This window comes from Thrips palmi, unplaced genomic scaffold, assembly GCF_012932325.1.
Source record: "Thrips palmi isolate BJ-2018 unplaced genomic scaffold, TpBJ-2018v1 HiC_scaffold_10, whole genome shotgun sequence".
NCBI classification, from domain to species: domain Eukaryota; kingdom Metazoa; phylum Arthropoda; class Insecta; order Thysanoptera; family Thripidae; genus Thrips; species Thrips palmi.
This window is the reverse complement of record NW_023144621.1, coordinates 13,440,080-13,461,551: the sequence shown is the minus strand read 5'-3', so window position 1 is coordinate 13,461,551 and position 21,472 is coordinate 13,440,080. Positions and strand designations below refer to the sequence as shown.

The following is a 21,472-nucleotide window of genomic DNA, read 5'->3' as shown; positions in this document are numbered from 1 at the left end:
CCGGTGTCTCTGCTCGCGCGGGGTAGCGACGAGCGCGCGCGCTGCTGCGTGTGGCGCGCTCCCACGGTCGCTGCCGGAACTACGGCGCCAGTGCGCGACATCGCGTGTTGTCTGTTTGTCTATCTGCCTGCCTGTCTGTCCGTCCGTCTGTCTACCCGGCGCAGCAGACGAAAAGACACAGCCGGTCAGCAAGTGTCAGTCGGCGAGTAGCCGGGTACCAGGCACGTCCAGGCAGGCGGGAGAGCACAGCAGGACTGCAAGACGCCCTGCTTCCCTCGGAGAGACTCCTCGTCCTGATCGCGGCTCCAGCGGCCCTCTTTTTCTACTCCGGGACCAGCAAAGCAGCCGACAACATGAAGAGCTTCATTCCCTACGACAGCAGCTGCGACTTCCCGATCCAGAATCTGCCTTACGGCGTTTTCTCGACGCCCGGCGATGTGAGTGGCCTCCATGTGGGCGGCAGGGAATGCCACCGGGGCGGGGGTACAACAGGTGTCATAACCTAACAACCCCACTCACTGCGCTGCAGCGCAAATAATTTGTTTTTCAAGAAGTGTTTCTTGTTTTTGCTTTTGAGTTTGTTATAATGAGTGTTGTCCCCAGGCCAATCCCAGAATCGGCGTGGCGATCGGCAACCAGATCCTGGACTTGAAAGCGGTCCGGCACTTGTTCACCGGCCCGCTCATGAAGGGCCAGCAGGAGGTGTTCGCCGAGGTAAGTCGGGCTGAGTCAGTCTAGCGTCGCACAGTGGGCCAGACGAACGGCGCAGGCGGCCAAAACTCTGGACGCGTTTTGAGCTCCAGAGTAGCTGAACAGGGCTCAAACCCCACCGATGGATTCCTCGTTCGGAGAGCAATCCCTTGGTGGAGTCACACGTTCGGTTCGAGCCCCATTTAGCGACTCTGGAGTTCAAAACGCGTCCGGGATTTTGACGGCTTCCACCGGTCCTCTGGCCCACTGTGCGTCGGGCCGGTTTCCCCTGCTCCTGCCCTAGCGTGCTATAGCGGCCCGCACGGCCCCTTGTTTATCAGTCGAGTCTCTCGCGTGGTATCACGGTACCACGGCCTGGGATTCCTTGACGGCGGCGGGGGCTCGGCTGGCGCCGACCAATCAGATTTACGTTTCTGGCGCCAAGGACGACGAGTCGTGGAAAGGGGGAGGGGGGGGGGGAACCTGGGGGACCCACACTGGTTAGTGAGTGTGTCTCTATGGTCGTGTCCCCAACTCCCCGCACCTGCCCGTGTCCCGCCCGGTCCCGCCCCGCTGACCCCCGGTCGACCGAGCGGTCGACTCGGGTCACCGGGCGTCGTCTGGTTCCTTCGCGGTACGCCTGCAGTCCGACCGAGTCCAACACAACGATTCAAAAATAGAGCTAGGAATGGAAAACAAAAATGTCTGGACTCTATTTGTTTTGCTTGTCTTCCCCGCGGGCCCCCTTGCTTGATTCTGCATGTTCCGACGATTCCTCACGAGTTTCTGCCTCGCCCCCTGGTTTTGCATACTACTTAGTACACCACGACTGCACAGTAGTGCTTCCCCGGTGACAACGGCTGGACTAGCTGGAGTAGCTGGAGCCGTCGTTGCTAGCCAATCCCGTCCCGGGGGCTCGCCTCTTGCCTGGGCTTGCCCCTGCACGCGTAGACTCCAGCTAACAGCGCGCCCACTTTGCATTACTGGCTGCCGGCCAAGCCGGGGCAGCCTTGAGGCCTCCGGATTGAATATTTGACTCCAGCAGCGCCAAGCTGTTTCGCGTAAACAGCTGGAGCAAACAACAAAACAACACGACATCACGGTGTCCGTTGTGGTTGTCACTGGCCGCCGTGGAGGCACCTTCACCGAGGGGGAATGGGGGAGGGGGAGTTTTGCAGCTTGGTGCATCCGGCATGCTTTTACATTCAGAAAAAAATATTGCTTTCCTCTTTTCTCTTCTTCGTCTTCCCTCACTTGGACTTCCCCCGACACTGTAGGTACCTTACCCGCGGTTACTGTCCACAAAGGCAATTCTCTACCTTTTTGGCTGGACGCACGCCCGTAGGATAAAACTAACGTCAACGATTCGTTATTTCCCTGTAGAAAGGGAGATCTTTTTGAAACTCGTGAGAAAACAACGCCGTACCCTCTGGCTGTGTGTGTCTGCCTCTTTTTTGTCGGGTGATAGGCAACCCGCTTGACGGCGACGCGCCCCGGCCCGCTGCATTGCCTACCCGGCAGGCGCTCGTGTTGCCTTTTTACCTAGGCTGTGTGTTTTTGTGCGTTCCAGGCGACGCTGAACGCCTTCATGGGCCTGGGCCGACCCTACTGGCAGGAGGCGCGCCAGACCCTGCAGAAAATTTTGAGCCAGGATGACGACACGCTGCAAGGAAACAGCGAGCTCAGATCGAGGTAAGCAATTGCCGCTCAGTGCTAGCTCAGGAATTATTTTTTTTTGAAAATATGTGTGTTTTTAAAATAATGTCCTTTAATTTTCAGAGCGTTTGTAGCCCAAGCCGACGCGAAGATGCACCTGCCCGCGCACATCGGGGACTACACGGACTTCTACTCGTCCATCTACCACGCCACCAACGTGGGCATCATGTTCAGGAGCAAGGAGAACGCCCTCATGCCCAACTGGTAGGCAAAATGCGGCAAAATGGACACAGGGGGTTTGGAGTAAACATGGAACGGTGTCGGTGCTTGAGCCACGGCCCTGGTGCGCAGGAAACACCTCCCCGTCGGCTACCACGGCCGCGCCTCCTCGGTGGTGGTGTCCGGGACCCCCATCCGGCGGCCCAAGGGCCAGACGCAGCCCGTGGAGGGCGCGGACCCCGTCTTCGGGCCGTGCCGCCTCATGGACTTCGAGCTGGAGGTGGCGTTCTTCGTCGGGGGCGCCCCCACACAGCTAGGCACCTCAGTGCCCGCCAGCAAGGCGCAGGACCACATTTTTGGCATGGTGCTCATGAACGACTGGAGCGGTGGGTACACTCTGCGATTAAATTTGGAGCTTTGGGTGTCTCTTCGTGGACGTCAAGGGTAACCATGGGGCCTTTTGCAGCACGAGACATCCAAAAGTGGGAGTATGTACCTCTTGGACCTTTCGGAGCCAAGAATTTGGGTACCACTATTTCTCCTTGGGTGGTCACAATGGAGGCACTGTCACCTTTTGCAATTGACAACTTCCCTCAAGACCCCAAGCCTTTCCCTTACCTGCAGCACGAGGATAAATATAACTTTGATATCAACCTCATTGTGGATTTAAAACGTGAGTCAATTTTATTTTTATTTGAAATGGTCTGGGCCTCCTTTGGATATAAGGCAACCGCCAACAATGCTCAATTTTTTATTTAAGCAAGGTTTGGTCATTTCCAGCTGAAAATGGAACGCCGTCAACAATCAGCCGTTCCAATTATAGGTACATGTACTGGACTGCCAAGCAACAGCTAGCACATCATACCGTCACTGGCTGTAATATTAACCCTGGAGATTTAATGGCTTCGGGAACAATTAGTGGAATGGTAAGTATTTTATTTCCACCTGAACTTTCTTATATGACATGCATCTTATATTCATGCTGTTTGAGAATAGGCATCCGATTCATTTGGATCAATGCTGGAACTTAGCTGGAAAGGAACCAAGCCCATTCGCCTCAATGATGGAAGCACCCGCAAATTTCTGCAGGACAATGATGAAGTTATTTTGAGAGGTATGTAATCAATGCATAGCTTATTTTGTTTCAGAAGAGTCAGGTTGAACGTTTTGCCTTTTTTCCCTTTCAGGTTTTTGTGAAGGAGACTCATACCGTATTGGTTTTGGCGAATGTAAAGGAAAACTGCTACCTACTTTGGATGCTTGAAAAAGAGAAGACTTGACTGAAGATGCACTAATAAATAGAAAAAAAACAAAATTTCGATATTTGTGTTTTATTTCATACAAGTCCGACCACATTCTCACAAATAAGAGAATAACAATTAACAGAGTCATAACAATTCACAATCAAAGTCAAATGAAATGACCATAACAATACTTGCAGATGCATGGGTCGTGTTGGTCATTTCTTTTGAAAATGACTGTGTTGTTTTACACTTTACTAGTTTCTCTAAAACAGTGCAAAGATATTGCACTTATTCTTTTCACAATAATCTACAAGAAGATGAGAAGAGACAGATACAAGCGTAAATTCTTATAGGATGGTTAATAAGAGTAAACATTAGAACTGTAAAAGCACTTGTTAAGATGCACACACAACTGAAATATCTTAATGAAATTTCTGACTATTGCAATATATGCCACATTGAAGAGAGAACAGGAAATCACTCACCAGAGCATTGAGGAAACACTAAATTAAAGAAGAAGGCATTTGAAAGATTGGTTCATAAACCAAAAAAGCTTCGAGAGGCCTACAGCAAAAGGTATGATAAATGTGCTCCGAATTCAGAATCTACAACAGCAGCAACATTCGATAGAGAGTGTTTATTTTCCAATGGGGTAGACATCTGGGCAGTTGGTTAAGTGTGTGTCATGAGAAAAACAACTACAAGAAAAATAGTGCTGCAGTTTGTTACTCCTTACAAAGCATCATGGCTGATTTTTCCAATATTTAGGCTTAAACAAATCTTAAATCAAATTTGGGCCCTTTCTAGCAGTGAATTAAAAGCATAAGAAACAAAATATATAATAGATTATTGAACACACAATACAACATTGTAACAAAAACAAAACAATAAAAACATTGATGAATGCTGACTTAAATTAGAGCCCTAATGGCTCAAATGAACCAGACTTTAAAAAAGCACAGAAAGTGCCACCACTCCGTTTGGATTCCACAACTCCCGTCCAATGATAATGAATAGCACAGCATACATTAAGAGCATAGGATAGCTTAAAAATACATGGATGGCATAAACTGCTGAAACAGTAAGACTCAGTGTCAGAAACCATCAACAGCAAATAGAATATAAAAGTAAAATCAATACAACAAACAAACAAAAAAGTAAATAAATGCAGAATCCACTAGAAAAAAAATAATAGCAAATTAAACAATAAAATTATCAATCTTTTGGAATAGATATGTATCTAAAATTCACAGACATGAGGTTATTCAAAACATGGATAAAAGTTTCCATACTTATTGTTAACACATATTGCATATTTGTAAAACAGTATCACAGCAGCATATTGGAAACATGAAGTGATGTTCACAAAAACCAGCAACATCGTCAGCCCTTTCATGACATCATTTTCAAGGAGTTTCATAATAACACAAAAATATTTTTCTATATCAACACGATTTACAGCTCTACAATTCAAATTTACAGTTTAATACTCTATTTATCTTGAATGACAACTTTCCCCTAGAGGCATTTGTCACTTGAAGCTAATTTATATAAAAGAAGTCAATAGAAGTAAAGCTCGAAGTAACAACCAGGGCTACTCATCATTTCAAGACAGGAACCAACATACATGTGAGACAAACATTCTTTTTTTTCCCAAGATTTTCACACTTATTACAAATTTGATAAATATATTAGGCACATAGGAGCCTTTGAGGCAGACTTCAACACCAAAGAAATAATCATTGGCATTGGATCACAGATTATGAATGACTGCCAATCTTAGTGCACAAACCATTTAATTTGCTGAAGCTCATACCTTATTATCTTTCAATTCTCAAGCATTCTTCTTGCCAATTCATGTTGTTACCATTTGTGGTTTCATAACCTTAAGAGCTTGGAGAATACTGTATTGCACTAGCACAAGTAGACTAGACTATTGAAAAGGTACACATGATAAATAAAAATAAATATTAATTAAAGCTGATTTTCCTTCTGGCAAAGCTTCTACATACATGGACTACAGATTGACACTTAAATGACAGTTTACGATAAAGGCATGTTAACATACTAAAATTAAGAAAAAAGGACTAGAATATCATTCTCGCTCTTTCACCTGGAGTGAAGTAGTGCCTCAACTACTAGCAGGCTAACATAAAAGTTCAATACAAAAGTTTACATGACTCACTTAGGTAGATTTCACTGTATGCGATATGGGGAAGATTATAAATTCCAGACAGACAAAAGTGATACATGGGTCCTAGATTAACACACATTAATTGCAAGTTATTAAATTTTACAGCATTATAAGATTTCATATATAATTTTGATGAAGAGATCCAGCAGACCATAAATAATAATTATAAACACAAAACTTGATAGGAACAAGACACTAGCGCCTTCAAAGTTGGTATTAATTGAAACATTGCAGACAAAGGTCTCATGTAAAGCACTACATAAGGAAATGTTAGGTAGACCTCCTTCTAGGGCTTACTTGAAGGATACCCAGGGAGAACCTCAGTAATTGGAGTGCCGAGAACATCTTGACAGACTTCTTGCAGATTTGGCTCACGCATCAGAGATGAAACCTGATCATCCGTAAGCATATCCATGCTGAAAATCAAAGGCATAGAAAAAATGAAATCAATGTAATAGCTTACAAAGGAAAAGAAACAAAAGGGTTCAGGATGGCTGATTTGAGGAAAACAGCCAGTAAGAAACTAAAACAGATTGAACCACAGATACTGTACCTATGTAAACTGTCAGTGTCAGAAGCAGAATCATCCTCTGCGTTCAAGTAGGTCAGAGACTTCTCCAATGGAGATGGTATTTTCTTCAGGTGCCGTGGGACAATTGTCGTCTCTATCCCTGTTATGGGATTCAATGTGCTGCGAGGCACATTGATTGGCTTTTCCGTTCGTGGTTCACTTGACCTGAGAAGTCAATAGGATGTCATTTAAACAGGATTATTAGAATTGGGCAAGTGTCTTCATAAGGGAAAAATATTACCTTCTCTCAGTAAGAGATGAAATATTTAGCATCATAATGCCTTGGTTTAAGAAGTCCTTCATTCGCTCTGAAGTCGGATTCCAAAGAAGCGTGTCCAAACTCTGCCGTCTGTTTCCAAGAGGAGGGCGCCGGTACTGAATGTTTGTAGGCTGCTCTTCAGCTGCAGATGATCGAGAGATCCAGTTCACAAGACCAGTGTCTAGTTTCATGCGTTGCTTCAAAGGGGTGCCTTGCAAGCTAACTGAACCCCTTGCTGACTGAGGAGGAGTATTAAGCTCAACAGAGCTCTGACGTTCATCATCAGTTGATGAATTTCTCGGTCTGCCACAGGTAAAGTTGGTGTTGAAAAATGACACCTTCTTAAAAAGGCTTGAAGTTGTTGGTGTCTCTGGGTCATCGTTCAAGCTCACTTCAGTCCAAACCTCCTCTCCACCGTCTGGGACAGTGCCTTCATTTTTTGCCAACCAATCATCACATTTTCCCTTCTCGTCATTGAGGGGAGTTATAATGTGGGATCCGCTCCCCTTGTCGTCTCCAGGATGGTCAACAAGTGGTCGGTAGGGAATGTCTATCCCTTTCCCTTTCCCAGCCTGGTCTGTGCCATTTGACATACTTTTCACAGGAGAAGGAGAGTTGTCTGAAGAAGATTCTCCTAAATTGATCGCGGTCCATGTTTGATTGCTCTCAGAATCAATGCCGTTGTTTAATGAATTATGCTGACCATTTTGTGGTTGGAAAGGATTAGTTAGTGGCAGAAAAGGGTTTCTTGGAGTTTTCTTTGGAGTGGTGTTACAGCTTGGAGTGGATGTTGCCAAACTTGGCCTTCTTTCAGCTTCGAGTCTAGTAGTCTTGGCATCCTTCAGCACTTCCTCTTCCAGCTTTGCAACAGCTTGCATTCGAGTTTCACTGTCTCCAGGTAGCGATGATAGTCCCAAATACTGAGATAAATCGCCAGAGTCTTTGCTTTTCTGTGGCATAACTGGACTAGCAGCAGGTCCCAATTTATTAGGAATTGAAAGATATTCATCGCCTGAGTCTGATTCTTGGAAAGTTGAGTCAAACCATGAATCTGGAATATAAGCACACAAAATTTAATCAAAAATTTGTCAAACAAAGGCTCAATTCAGGCAAAAGTAAATTAAAAATAATAACCTCTACTCTGATTCTCGTTAGTGCTCTGTCGCTTTGAAGCCTTCTTTCTCTTTGATGCTTGAGTTGACTTGGGCTTTTCTCGTATGTTTTTTGAAGATTGAAGTGGTGACTCAGCCCCTACTCCCAGCCCCCTTACTCCAAGCGGGTCAGTGAAGCCAAACATTTCATGGTTGCGTATCTTCAAGTAATAAACAATGTTAAGTCACAAGGCAGAACTAAAAAAATTCAGATACACATTGTAATAAAATATAGAAAATAAGGCACCTTGTGAATCTCGTCACTTATTTGCTCCAGGTTGCGTAATGCTTCTGCATAACTTGCTTTTGCTTGAGAAACTTGGCTTTCTAGTCTTTTTACCCTTTGTTTCTGTTCTTCCATCTGATGGTTGTACTGGGATTTCAATTCAAAATATGGTCTGTGAAAGAAAGAGTTTCAGATACATTTACAGTCTATTAACAGCTGCGTGTCAACAACATTTTACAAAATAAAATTAACAAAGTTGCAAAGATGCCAACACAAAAAAATAATTAAGGACTTAAGAGTGGCATGTGAAAAAGAAAAAGGTCAAGTCATGACTACTTACAACAGTTTCAAGCGATGCTCGATAGCAATACTATTTATAAAAAGGAGGTTGCGCCGTACATTCCTGCTGTTGAAATACACAATTCACAATTCAAGCAAAAAACAAACATGTTAAAAAAAATAATAATAAAATTACAAAGCATGCAGGAGTTTTGAAAATGTTTCAAATGCAAATTGGAGTCATGCATAGAAAATTGTACCAAAAATTGAAGTCACATTCCACAGTGAAAATGTAAGCATGCATGCAAAGAACCAATATTGAACGAACCTTGGGCTCATCAAAGCGTTTGTGCTGCTATGTTGCTAAGTATGCAAATAGGCAAATACATAGTAATCACTTTTGGCAGGAAATACACTGCTGACAAATCCAACATGCCACTTAAGAAAAGCAAAGGCTTCACTCCATAGTGTGCACAAATAGGACTTTCACTACTCTGTGCATTCATAAATGGATTAACATTAGACATTGTCTATGTCTAAAATTTAGGAAAAATAGTTAAATAAAAACTACAAGGGAGCTAAGTTGGGATACAATGCATCTCAAAAATTAACTACCTTGATTTATTGATAGATCGCTTCAAATCTTTCTGGAGTTGTTGAACTTTTTTCTCTGATTCATGGTATAATAGAGACGTTCTGCGGTGCTCTTGTTCGGTTGTAGTACGTTCCATTTCAGATTCGTTGACCTGAAAGAAGTTAAAGATAGAAAAAAATAATGGTGATTTCATCCAGAGCTCGATTCTTTAGCTTTTACAACGATACTTACTCTCATAGTAGCATGATTCAACATTTCCTGCCAAGCGTGGTCAAAAGTGCGTCCTTCGGTCTTCAATCCTTCCTCTGCTAAAAACACCATTTCTTTTGCTGCTGTGTGAGCAGAGTTAGCTCGTTCAAATTTAACTGCTGCCTTCTGAGTCTCAATCAAAGCCTGAAGTAGATAATAGTTCTTTTAAAAAAGTTCCTTGAAAGGACAGACGCATAATAGCAGTGACAAATAAGACTACCTCTTTTGACTTCATTCTAGCCTCATAATAAGGTCTTGCTCGCTCGACACAAGATCCTAATTTCTTGCCAAGTGCATCTATTTGAAGAGTGGTATCACAAAGCAACTGCCTAAATTTTGCTCTGGCATCCTGCAACATTACAAAACCAATTAGAGGACATAGTCATCTAAATTTTCTTACCCAAGTAGAAGTAGTTACTTACATCTAAATCAACTTCAAGTCTATTAATTTCATTTGTGGAAGAATTCAGCTTTTCTAACTCCACCTGTAAAAAATTAAAATGAAGGTAAAAACTGGCATTTTAAGATTTAAAACAGATTTTCCACCCAAAATTCAAATTTAATCTATTGGCAGAGGCAGTAGTGCTGCTGTAAAGTGCAGGCAACAACAGGTCAAGGCTTAATGAATTCCGGCTCAAATCCGATAAAATCCAGCCACTGGTCATTAAAGCTGCTATTTTTTCTAAGATTTAAAAAAACACGTGGGATAAATAAAATGTTAAAGCACAAACTGTAATTACCAGAGCTGGACTTGGTAACCTTTGACCTTTCACACAGAATCCCAGCACCATTTTCGTGACTGAAACAGCCCACTCTTCACAGAGAGGAATCTTTCTCCTTCTGCCGTCTAGATAAAACTAGATTTCCCCGTCTGCAGCTCCGAAACTTGACGTAGATCTTATCTGCGCTGATGTTATCTTAAGCTGTCCGAAGGGGGCGGTCGAATTGGAGGTTGTGTCGTGGACGTGGGGCAGTCCGCCCCAGATTGGCTCACCTGGACGCGCGGATCGACACCTTCTTCGGAACATTCTGAATCGTTGTCACCAATAGATTCCTCCGTCGACGACTTCGAACTCATTCTTCTCGATACATGGAAGGGAATGGAACTTTGACGGATGGGCACTTAACGTCGTCTGCATTGTTTGGCCGCCATCTTGACGCAGGATCGGCTGCTCGCTGCTCCGCTATCCGCAGGGCAGGATAGGCTTATTTGCAGTAAGACAATGTTACGTATTTCCTTATCCGGTTTACGGTGTACACGCAGCCACGGCACGGCACGCCTCGTCTGCAATTCCGAGATCCTTTCGCCATTTTTGTTATTTTCCGATGCACCGGCGTCCACTTTTCCCCTGAATTTGATGCAGTTTACTCCACTTTGATGACGGAAGTGTTCTTCACTTGGTAAGATACGTGCGGCATTGCTCCTGCGCCCGATCTAGAGGCCTAGTTTTGAGTGCCTCCATTTACGCATCAGGAATGTCTAGTCGAGTCGTCTCAAGCCTCCCGTCGTCCTCGGCAATTATTGCTGTCGATATGTTGCCAAGGAATTCCCTTTTTGTTCATTGACGTCATCGTGACCTATTAACTTCGTTTCTTCGTCACGGGGCGTGTTTAGTTTTTGTATGTGCCTCTAATTCGCATTAAAACGTCAGCCTCTTAAAGGTTATGGCATCTTGCCAGGTTTACCTTTGCCGTTCCGTTATTTTGCGTTTTCCCCCGCTAACCCAATTTTGTTTTGTTTCAGACTCGCGGAGTATCCTGTCGCAAAATGTCGGGACGTTCTTCGCATCGGGACGGTCCATCTGATTGTAAGGTGTATGTAGGAGATTTAGGTATGTATAAATAGTTTTCTGAGGACTCCTTGATTGAGACCCTTGACTCGGCACTGTTTTCACAGTTATATCCATTTTCATTTTTATTTCATAGTGATTCCTTCCACGTTTGTTGTTTATTTCCTAATCATTGTGTGTCCCTGTAGGTTCCTCTGCTTCTAAAGCTGATTTAGAAGATGCTTTCTCTTACTACGGGACTCTCCGCAATGTGTGGGTTGCTCGTAACCCACCTGGCTTTGCATTTGTTGAATTTGAAGATCCCCGAGACGCTGATGATGCTGTGAGGGGCCTTGATGGAAGGTTTGTTACCTTGTGTATTTTTTTTTCATTGCCGCTTTCCTTAAATGATGGCACAATCTCTAATTGTTTATTTGTTTTCCACAGGATGGTCTGTGGACGCCGTGTAAGAGTTGAACCATCTTCTGGAACAAGGACAGGTCGCTTTGGTGGCTTTGGCCCTCCATCTAGAGGAAGTAGAAATCGTCCATTCCATCCTGAAGATCGCTGTTACGAGTGTGGTGATCGAGGGCACTATGCCAGAGATTGTACAAGGTTCCGGAGAGGAAGTCGAAGGTATGCTATGATTCTGTCATTTAATCAGGGCTTCTTTTTCCCATCATCCACCATCACTTTAAAGTCTTCTGAATTTACCAAAGTTTTTTCCTTTTTTTTTTCTGACTGTTTTTGCTACATATTATTTGAATGGTTGTCTATCTGACCTATCAGTGCTAGATGAGCTGTTTAGTGTTTGCATTTTGGAAGTGGGGGCAGTGGCTGTTTGCATAGCTTTTATGGGCCTTTCAGGGAGGAAATTCCTCTCATGCAGTGCCAGGTAACATACTTTCATTGCCAGTGTTGAAAGAGATGTCCAAAAAAGAGTGGAAAGTGAGATCAAATTTTTCTGGCTCCTTGGGCCTCTGATATTATTTAAATTTCCTGGCAATGCTGTTTTCTCTGAAATCGGCGTTTTCAAGTAACTCAGTTGCTTGCAGTGGGTGATCTATTTTTCCGCTTTTAAACTATATTGAGGGAGGTTTGATGTTCTTGACTATAGTAACTCACCATCAATATCCATACATCGGGAAGCTGTTGGAAGTCAGGGTGTTGGTTTCTTAAAGAAATTGAATATATTTCTCTATGGTTCCAACCAGTCATGTCTTACAATCATTTGTGAGTTACGGTTTTCCAGGTTTTCATATGGTGCCAAATTAAATTTTACTTGTCTCAGATAAGATGAAATGATATACATCTGTTTTGTTTTCAAATTGCTTTTTACCATTTTTCTTAACTTTAGTTTAACTTCAGACAGTTATTTTTGCCCACTTTTGGCGTTTTATTTAAGAGAGAAATGTCTTGGGCACAAGTTTAGGATGCTGACAATGGTATTGGCACTGACTCAAATGTCTTCCTAACATTTTTGTAGGAAATTCGGCTGAGCAAAAGATTTGTTCTTCATTGACAAAACATGAACCCTACTCCAAGTTACATGGCGTGATATGCCTTTCCTCGACTCCGGCCACTGAGCTGCGCCTGACTTAACGATTAGACAAGCTCCTCGTTTCTGCACTGCGTGCTGGTCGACGAGATGCAATCTTTCACGCCGGGTTCGGTTTGGCTAGTACCTTCCCGCCCCTTGCCCAACACCACTTCTCTGCTCAACGAGTCGCCCTCCAAGTCAAACTACAAGTTGATCTTCGAGTTACTCTCCGAATCGTCTCGTCTAGATGTGATTTGATCTTGCACTCAATGAAGCAAGCAAGCAAGCCAGCATGCACGCACCCACGACTTGTTGATTCTGCGTATCCATTCGTCGAGTCATTTCTCAAGTCATGAGTGAGTGCTGTATCTAAAATATTAACATGCATAGTTTAGGTGTGCTGGTTACTTAAAACTACAGCCATCTTGATTATTCGGTTAAATTTCTTTATTCTTCTTTAAATGTTGCCACAAAGGTGATCTTTCTTCTTTAAAGAAATTGATTAATCCTTGTAATCATAATGGCTGACCTTTCCCTTGCATGCTGGTCTAATGAGCTGGTAATGTCTCTTAACTTCTTCCTTTTAAGTCCCAAAGCTCCAACTGAAGATATTTCTTAAGAAAGTATGGTTTGTGAGGCACCTTATCTTGAGTTTAATATTTCTTCACTCCTCAACTCATGTACCACAAACCGAAGTCAAATGTGACAAAGTTGAGTAGAAAAAACCTCTTTTCTCAATTGAAATTGAAATAATTTCTTTCATTTAGCAAGGTGCAATGCAAACTATCACTTTTGACCTGACTTGAGTCCAGGAATGAGTTCTACCCTAGATTCTTTGAAATTTTTTCTTTTTGGGTCTGGTTCTCAAAATCAAATGGGTATTGAGTTAATTTTATTTAATGCCACATTCTGGGCAAAAAAGGTAAAGTCTTCAAGGTTTTGAAAGTTTCAAATTAAATTTTCCCTTCCCCTGGCTTTTTTAATCTGTAAACTCAAATGTGTAGTTCTTGTACTTATGTGTAGTATCAGCTGCTACAATTTCAGCAAAGGCTCGAATTTCAGCTTGTCTTGTCTTGCATTGTGGGAAGAGTTTCTTCTCTCTTTAGGAAAGATAAGAGTTATGGTGTGGTTCTGTAAGGGTGGCAGTCAATGCTGGTTTCAAAACAATATTTAGGTTTATAGTTACTTGTAGCTGGAATGCCTACTCATGTTGCATGAGTATAATGTAGCCCTTTACATCCTCTTCTTGTTCGTAACGACCTTGAGCTTGCATGAGGTCTTGTAAGCAAAGTACTGGTGTAAAATCAACAGCGTGGGTTACATGGACTTTAAATGGTCTGCTTACCCTTGAGCTACTATGCAATTAGTATTTTTCTGTCTCCAAATTTACCTGTCATTTAATATGCAAATTATTGGGGGACCTGTTCTTTTCACTATGGTGTAAGGGAATGCATTAAGAATCTTGCATGTTACTCCTGTTTAGAGAATGCCATCAATAATTTTTCTTCAAGCCTTTGTCTTCTTTCATTTCATCTGCTGCGATAAGTTTGGCTGAGTGTAGTAACAGGCCTTGATTGTGACACTCTTGAAATAAGCAGAGAATTTTTACTAAGGCACTGCTGCTTTAAGTTCTGCTTTGCCAAATGTGGTTAAATTGTGCTCTACCATGCTATGGCCTACCTCTAATTATTTCAAGTAGTTACAATTCGAATTTCAGGTGGAGAGACCCTTTAGTTGCAACTAATTGCATTTAACAAAATTGCCTCCTTGCACATTGCTTCATGTGTTGTCGTAACTTAGTGGATGGAAGTTACCCGAATGTCAAGATAGGACATGACATTGCTGTGGAGAAATGCACTGCCTGCAGTGTCCTCTGGGCCGCTCAGGCTCCATTTCTCTCCTGTTTGGGAGTCTTCAGTCGCTTGTTTGCTCCATTTGGACTGACGTGAGCGTTTGCTTTTCGGCAGGTCTGGGTCCAGGTCCCGCGACAAGCGTTCCCGGTCTCGCAGCGACTCCAGATCCCGGTCGCGGTCGCGCTCCAGGTCGCGCAGCAGGAGGCGCTCCCGCTCCAGGTCCAGGTCCAGGAACATAAAGCGCTCCAGGTCCAAGTCCCGCTCCCCCTCCCGCAACAAGCGCTCCTCCCGCTCCCGCTCCATCTCCCGAAGCAAGAAGAGGTCCCGGTCCCATTCCAGATCTCGGTCCCGCTCCAAGTCCCGCGGTGCCAAGAAGGCACGCTCCAAGTCCCATTCCAGATCTCGCTCCAGGTCCAAGTCCCCCAAGACCAAGGCCAAGTCCAAATCCAAGTCCCATTCCAGGTCTCGGTCCAAGTCTCCTAAAGCCAAGTCCAAGTCCCGGTCCAAATCACGTTCCAAGTCCAGGTCTAAGTCTAGATCCAAGTCTCGATCCAAGTCCAGATCCAAGTCCAGATCAAAATCAAGATCCAAGTCCCGTTCCAAGTCTAGATCCAAGTCCCGTTCGAAGTCTAGATCTAAATCTAGGTCTAGATCCAGGTCTGCATCCAAGTAAGTACCCATTTCACTTGTGAATTTTCTTTTTCCGCTTTTTTGTGACACAATCCTAACCACTTTTTGATCTCCTAATTTGTGTTGCAGGTCAAAAACCTCCCCATCTCCTCAGCAGGAAAATGGCAGTGCTGAATGATGTCTTTGTGATAGTGGGCAAGACTTCTTTTTGTTTTGTTTTTAATGTTGAGTTCTTGCACTCACTGTTATATTTTCATTCATTTTATGGATAACTGAACAACAATGCACCTGAGTGTTTTTCCTAGTTTGTGAGTCACAGTCAAATGTGTCTTATTTTGGTACTTGTCCAGTACTTGGCAGGGGGATTCTGTCATTTAGAATTACTGATGATGTGCAATATTACCATGTGTATATGTTCTCGTAAATGTTATAATATATAATGGCAAATGTTTTTGTGTGTGGGTGATGTGTTTAGCAATCGTTCTGTGCAAATTAAGTAAATTGACAAATGGAATCAATACAATTTGAGTTAATACCAACACTTTCAAACTTTACTTTATTTCATTGTTATATGTATACAATCACAGTAACCCTCTCATTTCAATTTTAAAAAACAAAAAGGAGGAAACTAAAGTAAGGAATAGAAAGTGGGTTGGATTTTAAAATCCTATTTTCTCCCAATTGCCTGAATATTACAAAATTAAATTTAAAATTGCATTAGATTCCAGACAACATGTCTTAGTCAGAGTACAAACATGGAGGAAGGATTGACATATACCGATCTACTGTGATCTTGACAGCTTGAGACCAAAACAGAGTTCCCAAAACGTGTCAGAGCCCTACTTTTCCATCCCAATTTAACTAACACCTCAGCATTTCTTTGGCATGAAGCAAGCAAGGTGGCACGGAATTGCTTTGGCATGAACATGGCCCATATTGTGATGCTCTAGTCGCATTTCAGATGCCAAAAAATGAGCAACCTACTGAATACAAAAATATCTAGTCTTTAAGTCAATGGGAGAAGTAATTAGGAAAATTTAACAATTTCTCAATTCCAGCAAGAAATTGGCAACTAAAAGTTTTAAACTCTCGAACCTTTAAAAAATGTCCGGTAAGATGAGCATCAAATCAGGGTCAGAACTAAAAATAAAAGTCTTCCACATACACTGTTATATGTACAACCCATCTAAACAAAGGGACGATTAAAACTACAGATGCACTTACAAGCTAGTTTCTCTACTTTGAACGGTGGGTGTTCATCTGTTTATAACATTAAAAATTGTCTTTCACATTGACATTCTAAGACATTGACTATCATGAGATAGGTGAAAAATTACACAGACTTGCTTAGTAAATGTGACAATTATGCCTTGCACTGAAATGTACACTCTTTTTACATCATTAGAATAGCTACGAACATGCAGACTGCATCCTATGATATGACAAAAATAGAGAGAGCCTTGTTCCAATAATGCACTTAGAAAAAATATGGGTAGAGGCCCCAAGGTTGCAGGTAAAGAATAAAAAACTGCCTTCTTCATCTAAAATTTGCTACAGTTTCCTAAAATTTTAGTTTAAGGAAGTTCTTTTGTCAGTACCATATGAACTGAGTGAAAGAAATGCGGCCGGTCTATCGAATTAATGAGCAAATCTATATTGCTGGAGATTCTGATAATCTGCATTTATTGGTATCAAAAACTCTACTTTAGTGTCTCAAGACTTGTGTCTATGCTTCAAGCTGCATTGCATTTACTCACAGTCACTAAATGCGTAAAATAAAACATAAATCCTTGAGATCAATAAACAAAACTCAAGGAGGAATAAAAACAACAAATTTGAAAATATTCCACAGACGTGCAACCTGAAAATAATATACAAGTTTAAAGCAAACTCCCAAGCAGAGTCCTCAGAGAGCATTCCATCTGCACCTATCTCAATGTCTGATAAGAAACTTAAAATATGCACAAATATCACACATGTTTGTAAATAAACTAACAAGCTGCAATGAGACACAGACATGAATTAATGAGTCACATTGAAATTCATCATAATGGTATACATGCCAGTGCGTCTTAAACAATATAAAATCAATGGATAAATCTCTCTCATTGTAAGCAACAATCAAATTACATCTACAAGCAAGTATTGTCAAACTCTTAAAAATATTTTGACAAAACGCAATAATACCAATAGTTCAAATATGGTCTTTCAATTTTATAATGTGTCATTAAAAGAAATACATATAAACAGAAATGTTCACTAAGGCATTTCATGTTTGATACATAATGTTCCATAAACCATTTGGCACTCTGAATGTATGGAGTGCCTTTAACATAAAAACATAAATAGAAAAGTGAGCAAGACCCTTTCTTCATATATTTCATCTGTGGTGAAAATGAATCAAATTAGCTGACAATGGCAAATTCATGCCTCATCACAATTTTTTAGAGGTTTAATTTGAATGCCAGAACAAGGTAACATTTCAGAGATATCAAGCCAAGAAAATGGAATGTTTACTGGCAAACATAGATCAGAAAACACTGTTTTTCATTAATTGGTCCCATTAATGACTCTCTTCAACTGTTACAACAACTTATACTATGCTCAAAGTAACCTTTAAATCAATTTTACAAATGTAAAACAGCAGAAAAATCAAACAATGGACTGGGCAAGTTTTAAGTGATGCACAGCATAATAAGACAAAGAAAATAAAAAAATGAAGAAAAAAAAACATAAGAGAATGAGGAGCATGCAGAACAATTAAGATTCGTTTAATATTAGGAAGTTTCCTCTGCAGTACAGGTACTTACAAAAGAATGCAAAATATAAAATATTGGAGGGGGATATCAACAATACAACAAAAACTTGAGAGAGGTAACATTAAAAGGACCTTGTAGACAAATGTACCTTTCCAAAGCATCAGGCTTCTATACATACAACAATGTCAGTCAGTCAGGCAAACCATTCAAAGTAACAATTTACTTGAATTCAAGCTAAATCAACAAAAATTAGTCCTCCTTGAGACAAGTCAATAACAGAGCTTCAATCAAACTCACAGCAAAAACAGTGATTTGATGTCCAGTACGAGAGTTGGCGGATTATAGACGTTACATTATGATGCAAGGGAACAAATGTAACAAAATAATGCAAAATACAAACACTCAAAATGGAAGTCCTCAAAACGGTTCGGTAATAGACATTTGAGCATACAGTATTAGAAGAAAAATGAACCAACATATGAGCATTTGCTATTACTGAATATTTACAACAGCTTAGCATTAAATTTTCTTCAGAAAAAAAAAAACAAAAAAGCAAAATGAAATTTGTTTAAATTCTTTTCGTATAAAAATGTGCTTATTTTAAAAGACCAATCAAATACAGGTATTCTAAAAAAATTTTGAGCACCATGCAAATAACATTCACACAAATAATACTGAAAACCTACTCTATAAGAATTGTAACAACGACTAAGATATTCTGAACAGATGTTGTCTCCAGGAGAATAAAACATAAGATAAATACAATGGAGAGATTCATAGTGAGTAGTCTCCTTATATGTTAGAGGAGATGAATAGAGAAGTAAGAGGCACAGACCAGTCCAATCCATTTGACTTTCATTTTCACGCTCAGTACTCATGCACAAATAGCTGTAAATAACCATGAACTATGATGGTGACCTGGTGGCTTTTCTTATATTTCAGATATCCTTTGTACTATTACCAAAAGGAAAACCAGGTCTTATTTGGTTTGCCTTAGCCTTACAGCTCATTTAAGATGAGTCCTTCTAAAACATTACTAACAATACTGATTTGGACTTATTTATAACTAATTTCAAAATAGAAAACATTACTCAAAATTGTCAAGGTTTGTATTAGTCAATAGGTGTTGGAAGGTCACTAATTGTCGAATTATGCCTTGTCTTGCGGCACCCTTCATGGTCAACATCCATTAGGTTTGGATTCACAGAATGTGACAGAGCCTCCGTTTTATTAAAATCTATTGTGGCATACCCTCTTGAAGAGATTCCATGGGGAGAGTCAGGATGTGTCCCGGTAGGGGTCAGACTAATTGCAGGAGAAGAAGGTGGCTGATTCAAGTCCAGCACAGCATAATTGACAGTGGCTGTATTTTTAAAAGGGTATAGACCAAGGCCTTCTCTCTCCGAAGGGCTTAAGTTACTATAAGAGGGGTAGCCATCGTCCTCACTGTCTTGCCCAATAAGCAGCTTTGCTATGGCCTTTCCACGCAAGAGAGGCCCACAAGTCAAGCTTTGGGAGGATGGAAGGTATGGCAGCGCAACACCAGAGACAGGCTTGGCGATGATGGAAACACCTTCCGGTGGGACACGATTTTCTGCAGGTACCGACGCTACATTTTCATAACCAGGAACTACGTTCATGTACAAATGATCTCTGAGTACTTCTCCGGTGCTGTCATAACCATCTCCATTACATGCAGAGTTAGGCAAAGCTTCACTGCCGAAGGAGGAAGAAACGTCACCACTATTGGCAATTTCTACATTCATATAGGAAGGTGCTACAGGATAGGAAGGAGGTGCAGGCTCAGAAGCGGCTTCATATTTGTTTAGCTGCACAACTTCAATTATTTCATAGTTGAGGTAGGGATGATGTTGATTATTGTTGCTGTCATCACACAAAGTTCTATCAGGCTCTTCAGGCTCTTCAGGGACAAGAGAGATAGCATCTCCAGGCGAGGGTACAATCTCACTTCCGGGAGTGGCTGGTGTGCTAGGCACCGGAACAGAGCTTGTTGGGGATGGGGAGACAGGTGGAGGACTCACTGGGCCACAGCTATTGATGCTATCCATGCGGCCATTCGAATTCCACTGCCTCTGGCGAATCACCACATTCCTTGGATGTGTTGGTTCCAGGTACCCACTTGGTTCAGTTGAATCAGGTGTGCGTGCCAAGACATTGGAGGTGGCATTTTCCTCTGCAGTAAAATGTGCTTGAAGGTGGTTGAATAGTTCTTCTGCTCTCTGACAACGAAATGCATAAATGCCTTCCCCTAAAAAAGAAAAGCATTCTGGTAAATGATCGCAAAGAATCAAAATGAAACAAAATTATACTACGTCTTTTAAATTTTAAATTGTTGTTGTTAAAAAGGAAAAATTTATACCTGTGGGCGCTCTTCGACCTGATTCAAAGCTGAAAAGTTGTGAGTCTGCTCCATACCGACGCAAACTTTTTAGTGGCCACACAATTGCAGGCTTATTTTTTTGACGATGGATTAATTCAGTGTCGGTCACTTCTAACAGACCATCACTTATCTTATTCCCATCATCGTCAACATTAACAACCTGCACAAAAAACAAGCAGACTTGAGGATGAAACAGTAAATGTTTCAGATAATCACAAACATCAGTTCCGAATAAACACAAAAGTACCTCATATATATTTGGATGTAAACTGTTAATATTTCTTTTACTGGACACACAACCCATAACGGAAGCTCACATTAGTTCTGAAATAAGAAATGACCTGTAAATAAACCAAGACAATAAATTAATAAATTAATAAAGGTACTTCAAACGAGATGAAGCAGGCACTCAGAATAAATTTTGGTTTGCAGGGTCGAATCTGCTAAATCAGTTAGATTTTCATTTTGGTTTAAAGATTAAAAGTTGTGACACCTATCATAACTGATTTCTAGAGAATGGGGTCTGCATGAGAACAAAATCAAAGTTCATAACAGACTCGGCACTGCATACTAATAACCTTCCTCTCAGGAAGCTGCCCAGAACAACAACAAGAGCCACATCATGGAGCACGAATCCGATCCGATACTTACAGGGCAAGGCGACAGGACAGAAGCAAGGGGAGTGAAAGCAATCGCTGCTTCGGCTCATTCTCCACACTGCGACCGATGACGCATCACTCCAATTTGTCTGCTTGACACTTCAGTCGGTCCACAAAAACATGTCCTCCCTTGTCTTTTCACTGCAGCCGCACCCGCCTCCAAGTTCTCACTAGCACGACATTAAGAATCTTCTTGGCTGCATTGAAAGTGAACACCGCGGGTAGAGGAGAGAGCGCCGAATTCTCCCGACAGACGTCAATGGGAGCAGGTGCATATTTGATTTCTGTCAACCATAAATTTCCAGCAGACCACTTCGTGAAGATCGGTTGTTGGATGCTGCCTGCAACTGGCACACAAAGTCAAAATAGAGCAACCTTGCAACAGAACACCAGTTCTACTTAAGATGAAAAATCTTCTGAGTCATATAAAAAAAAAACAAAGAGACAAGCAAAAGTATTTTCACATGGCAGCGCAGCAAATGAAAAAAAAATAGTATACAGAAGATGTGTTCAAACGTGCGAAATAAA

General features: G+C 41.8%; 4 protein-coding genes across 8 annotated transcripts; 2 read left to right on the top strand and 2 right to left on the bottom strand.

The window, feature by feature from the left end:
• Window positions 1–142: 142 nt before the first annotated feature.
• On the top strand, window positions 143–3,886 carry LOC117638910 (fumarylacetoacetase). Its single transcript, XM_034374083.1, has 9 exons — window positions 143–437; window positions 604–714; window positions 2,261–2,382; window positions 2,470–2,610; window positions 2,698–2,951; window positions 3,032–3,238; window positions 3,346–3,491; window positions 3,562–3,679; window positions 3,753–3,886. Exons 1-9 carry the CDS (start codon window positions 354–356, stop codon window positions 3,827–3,829), a joined length of 1,260 nt encoding a protein of 419 aa, XP_034229974.1. The 5' UTR covers window positions 143–353; the 3' UTR covers window positions 3,830–3,886.
• On the bottom strand, window positions 3,881–10,498 carry LOC117638907. 4 transcript variants are annotated; one of them, XM_034374078.1, is made up of 11 exons: window positions 10,328–10,498; window positions 9,756–9,818; window positions 9,554–9,682; window positions 9,316–9,477; window positions 9,105–9,235; window positions 8,551–8,616; window positions 8,232–8,382; window positions 7,968–8,145; window positions 6,816–7,884; window positions 6,557–6,739; window positions 3,881–6,419 (listed from the first exon to the last, which is right to left on the bottom strand). In XM_034374078.1, the coding sequence occupies exons 1-11, from the start codon at window positions 10,409–10,411 to the stop codon at window positions 6,290–6,292; spliced, it is 2,346 nt and encodes a 781-aa protein (XP_034229969.1). In that variant the 5' UTR covers window positions 10,412–10,498; the 3' UTR covers window positions 3,881–6,289. The 4 variants fall into 4 exon arrangements, with proteins under 4 accessions (XP_034229969.1, XP_034229970.1, XP_034229971.1 ...); XM_034374079.1 differs by having other exon boundaries at window positions 8,551–8,613; XM_034374080.1 differs by lacking the exon at window positions 10,328–10,498 and adding an exon at window positions 10,074–10,267.
• Window positions 10,499–10,564: 66 nt separating this feature from the next.
• LOC117638911 (serine/arginine-rich splicing factor 7-like) lies at window positions 10,565–15,666 on the top strand. Of its 2 annotated transcripts, none has more exons than XM_034374085.1 (6): window positions 10,565–10,734; window positions 11,078–11,165; window positions 11,312–11,465; window positions 11,550–11,738; window positions 14,610–15,164; window positions 15,255–15,666. In XM_034374085.1, the coding sequence occupies exons 2-6, from the start codon at window positions 11,102–11,104 to the stop codon at window positions 15,301–15,303; spliced, it is 1,011 nt and encodes a 336-aa protein (XP_034229976.1). In that variant the 5' UTR covers window positions 10,565–10,734; window positions 11,078–11,101; the 3' UTR covers window positions 15,304–15,666. The 2 variants fall into 2 exon arrangements, with proteins under 2 accessions (XP_034229976.1, XP_034229977.1); XM_034374086.1 differs by lacking the exon at window positions 10,565–10,734 and adding an exon at window positions 10,810–10,953.
• LOC117638909 lies at window positions 15,655–21,288 on the bottom strand. Its single transcript, XM_034374082.1, has 4 exons — window positions 20,937–21,288; window positions 20,533–20,626; window positions 20,265–20,445; window positions 15,655–20,153 (listed from the first exon to the last, which is right to left on the bottom strand). The coding sequence occupies exons 2-4, from the start codon at window positions 20,587–20,589 to the stop codon at window positions 18,997–18,999; spliced, it is 1,395 nt and encodes a 464-aa protein (XP_034229973.1). The 5' UTR covers window positions 20,590–20,626; window positions 20,937–21,288; the 3' UTR covers window positions 15,655–18,996.
• Between the last annotated feature and the right edge of the window lie 184 nt (window positions 21,289–21,472).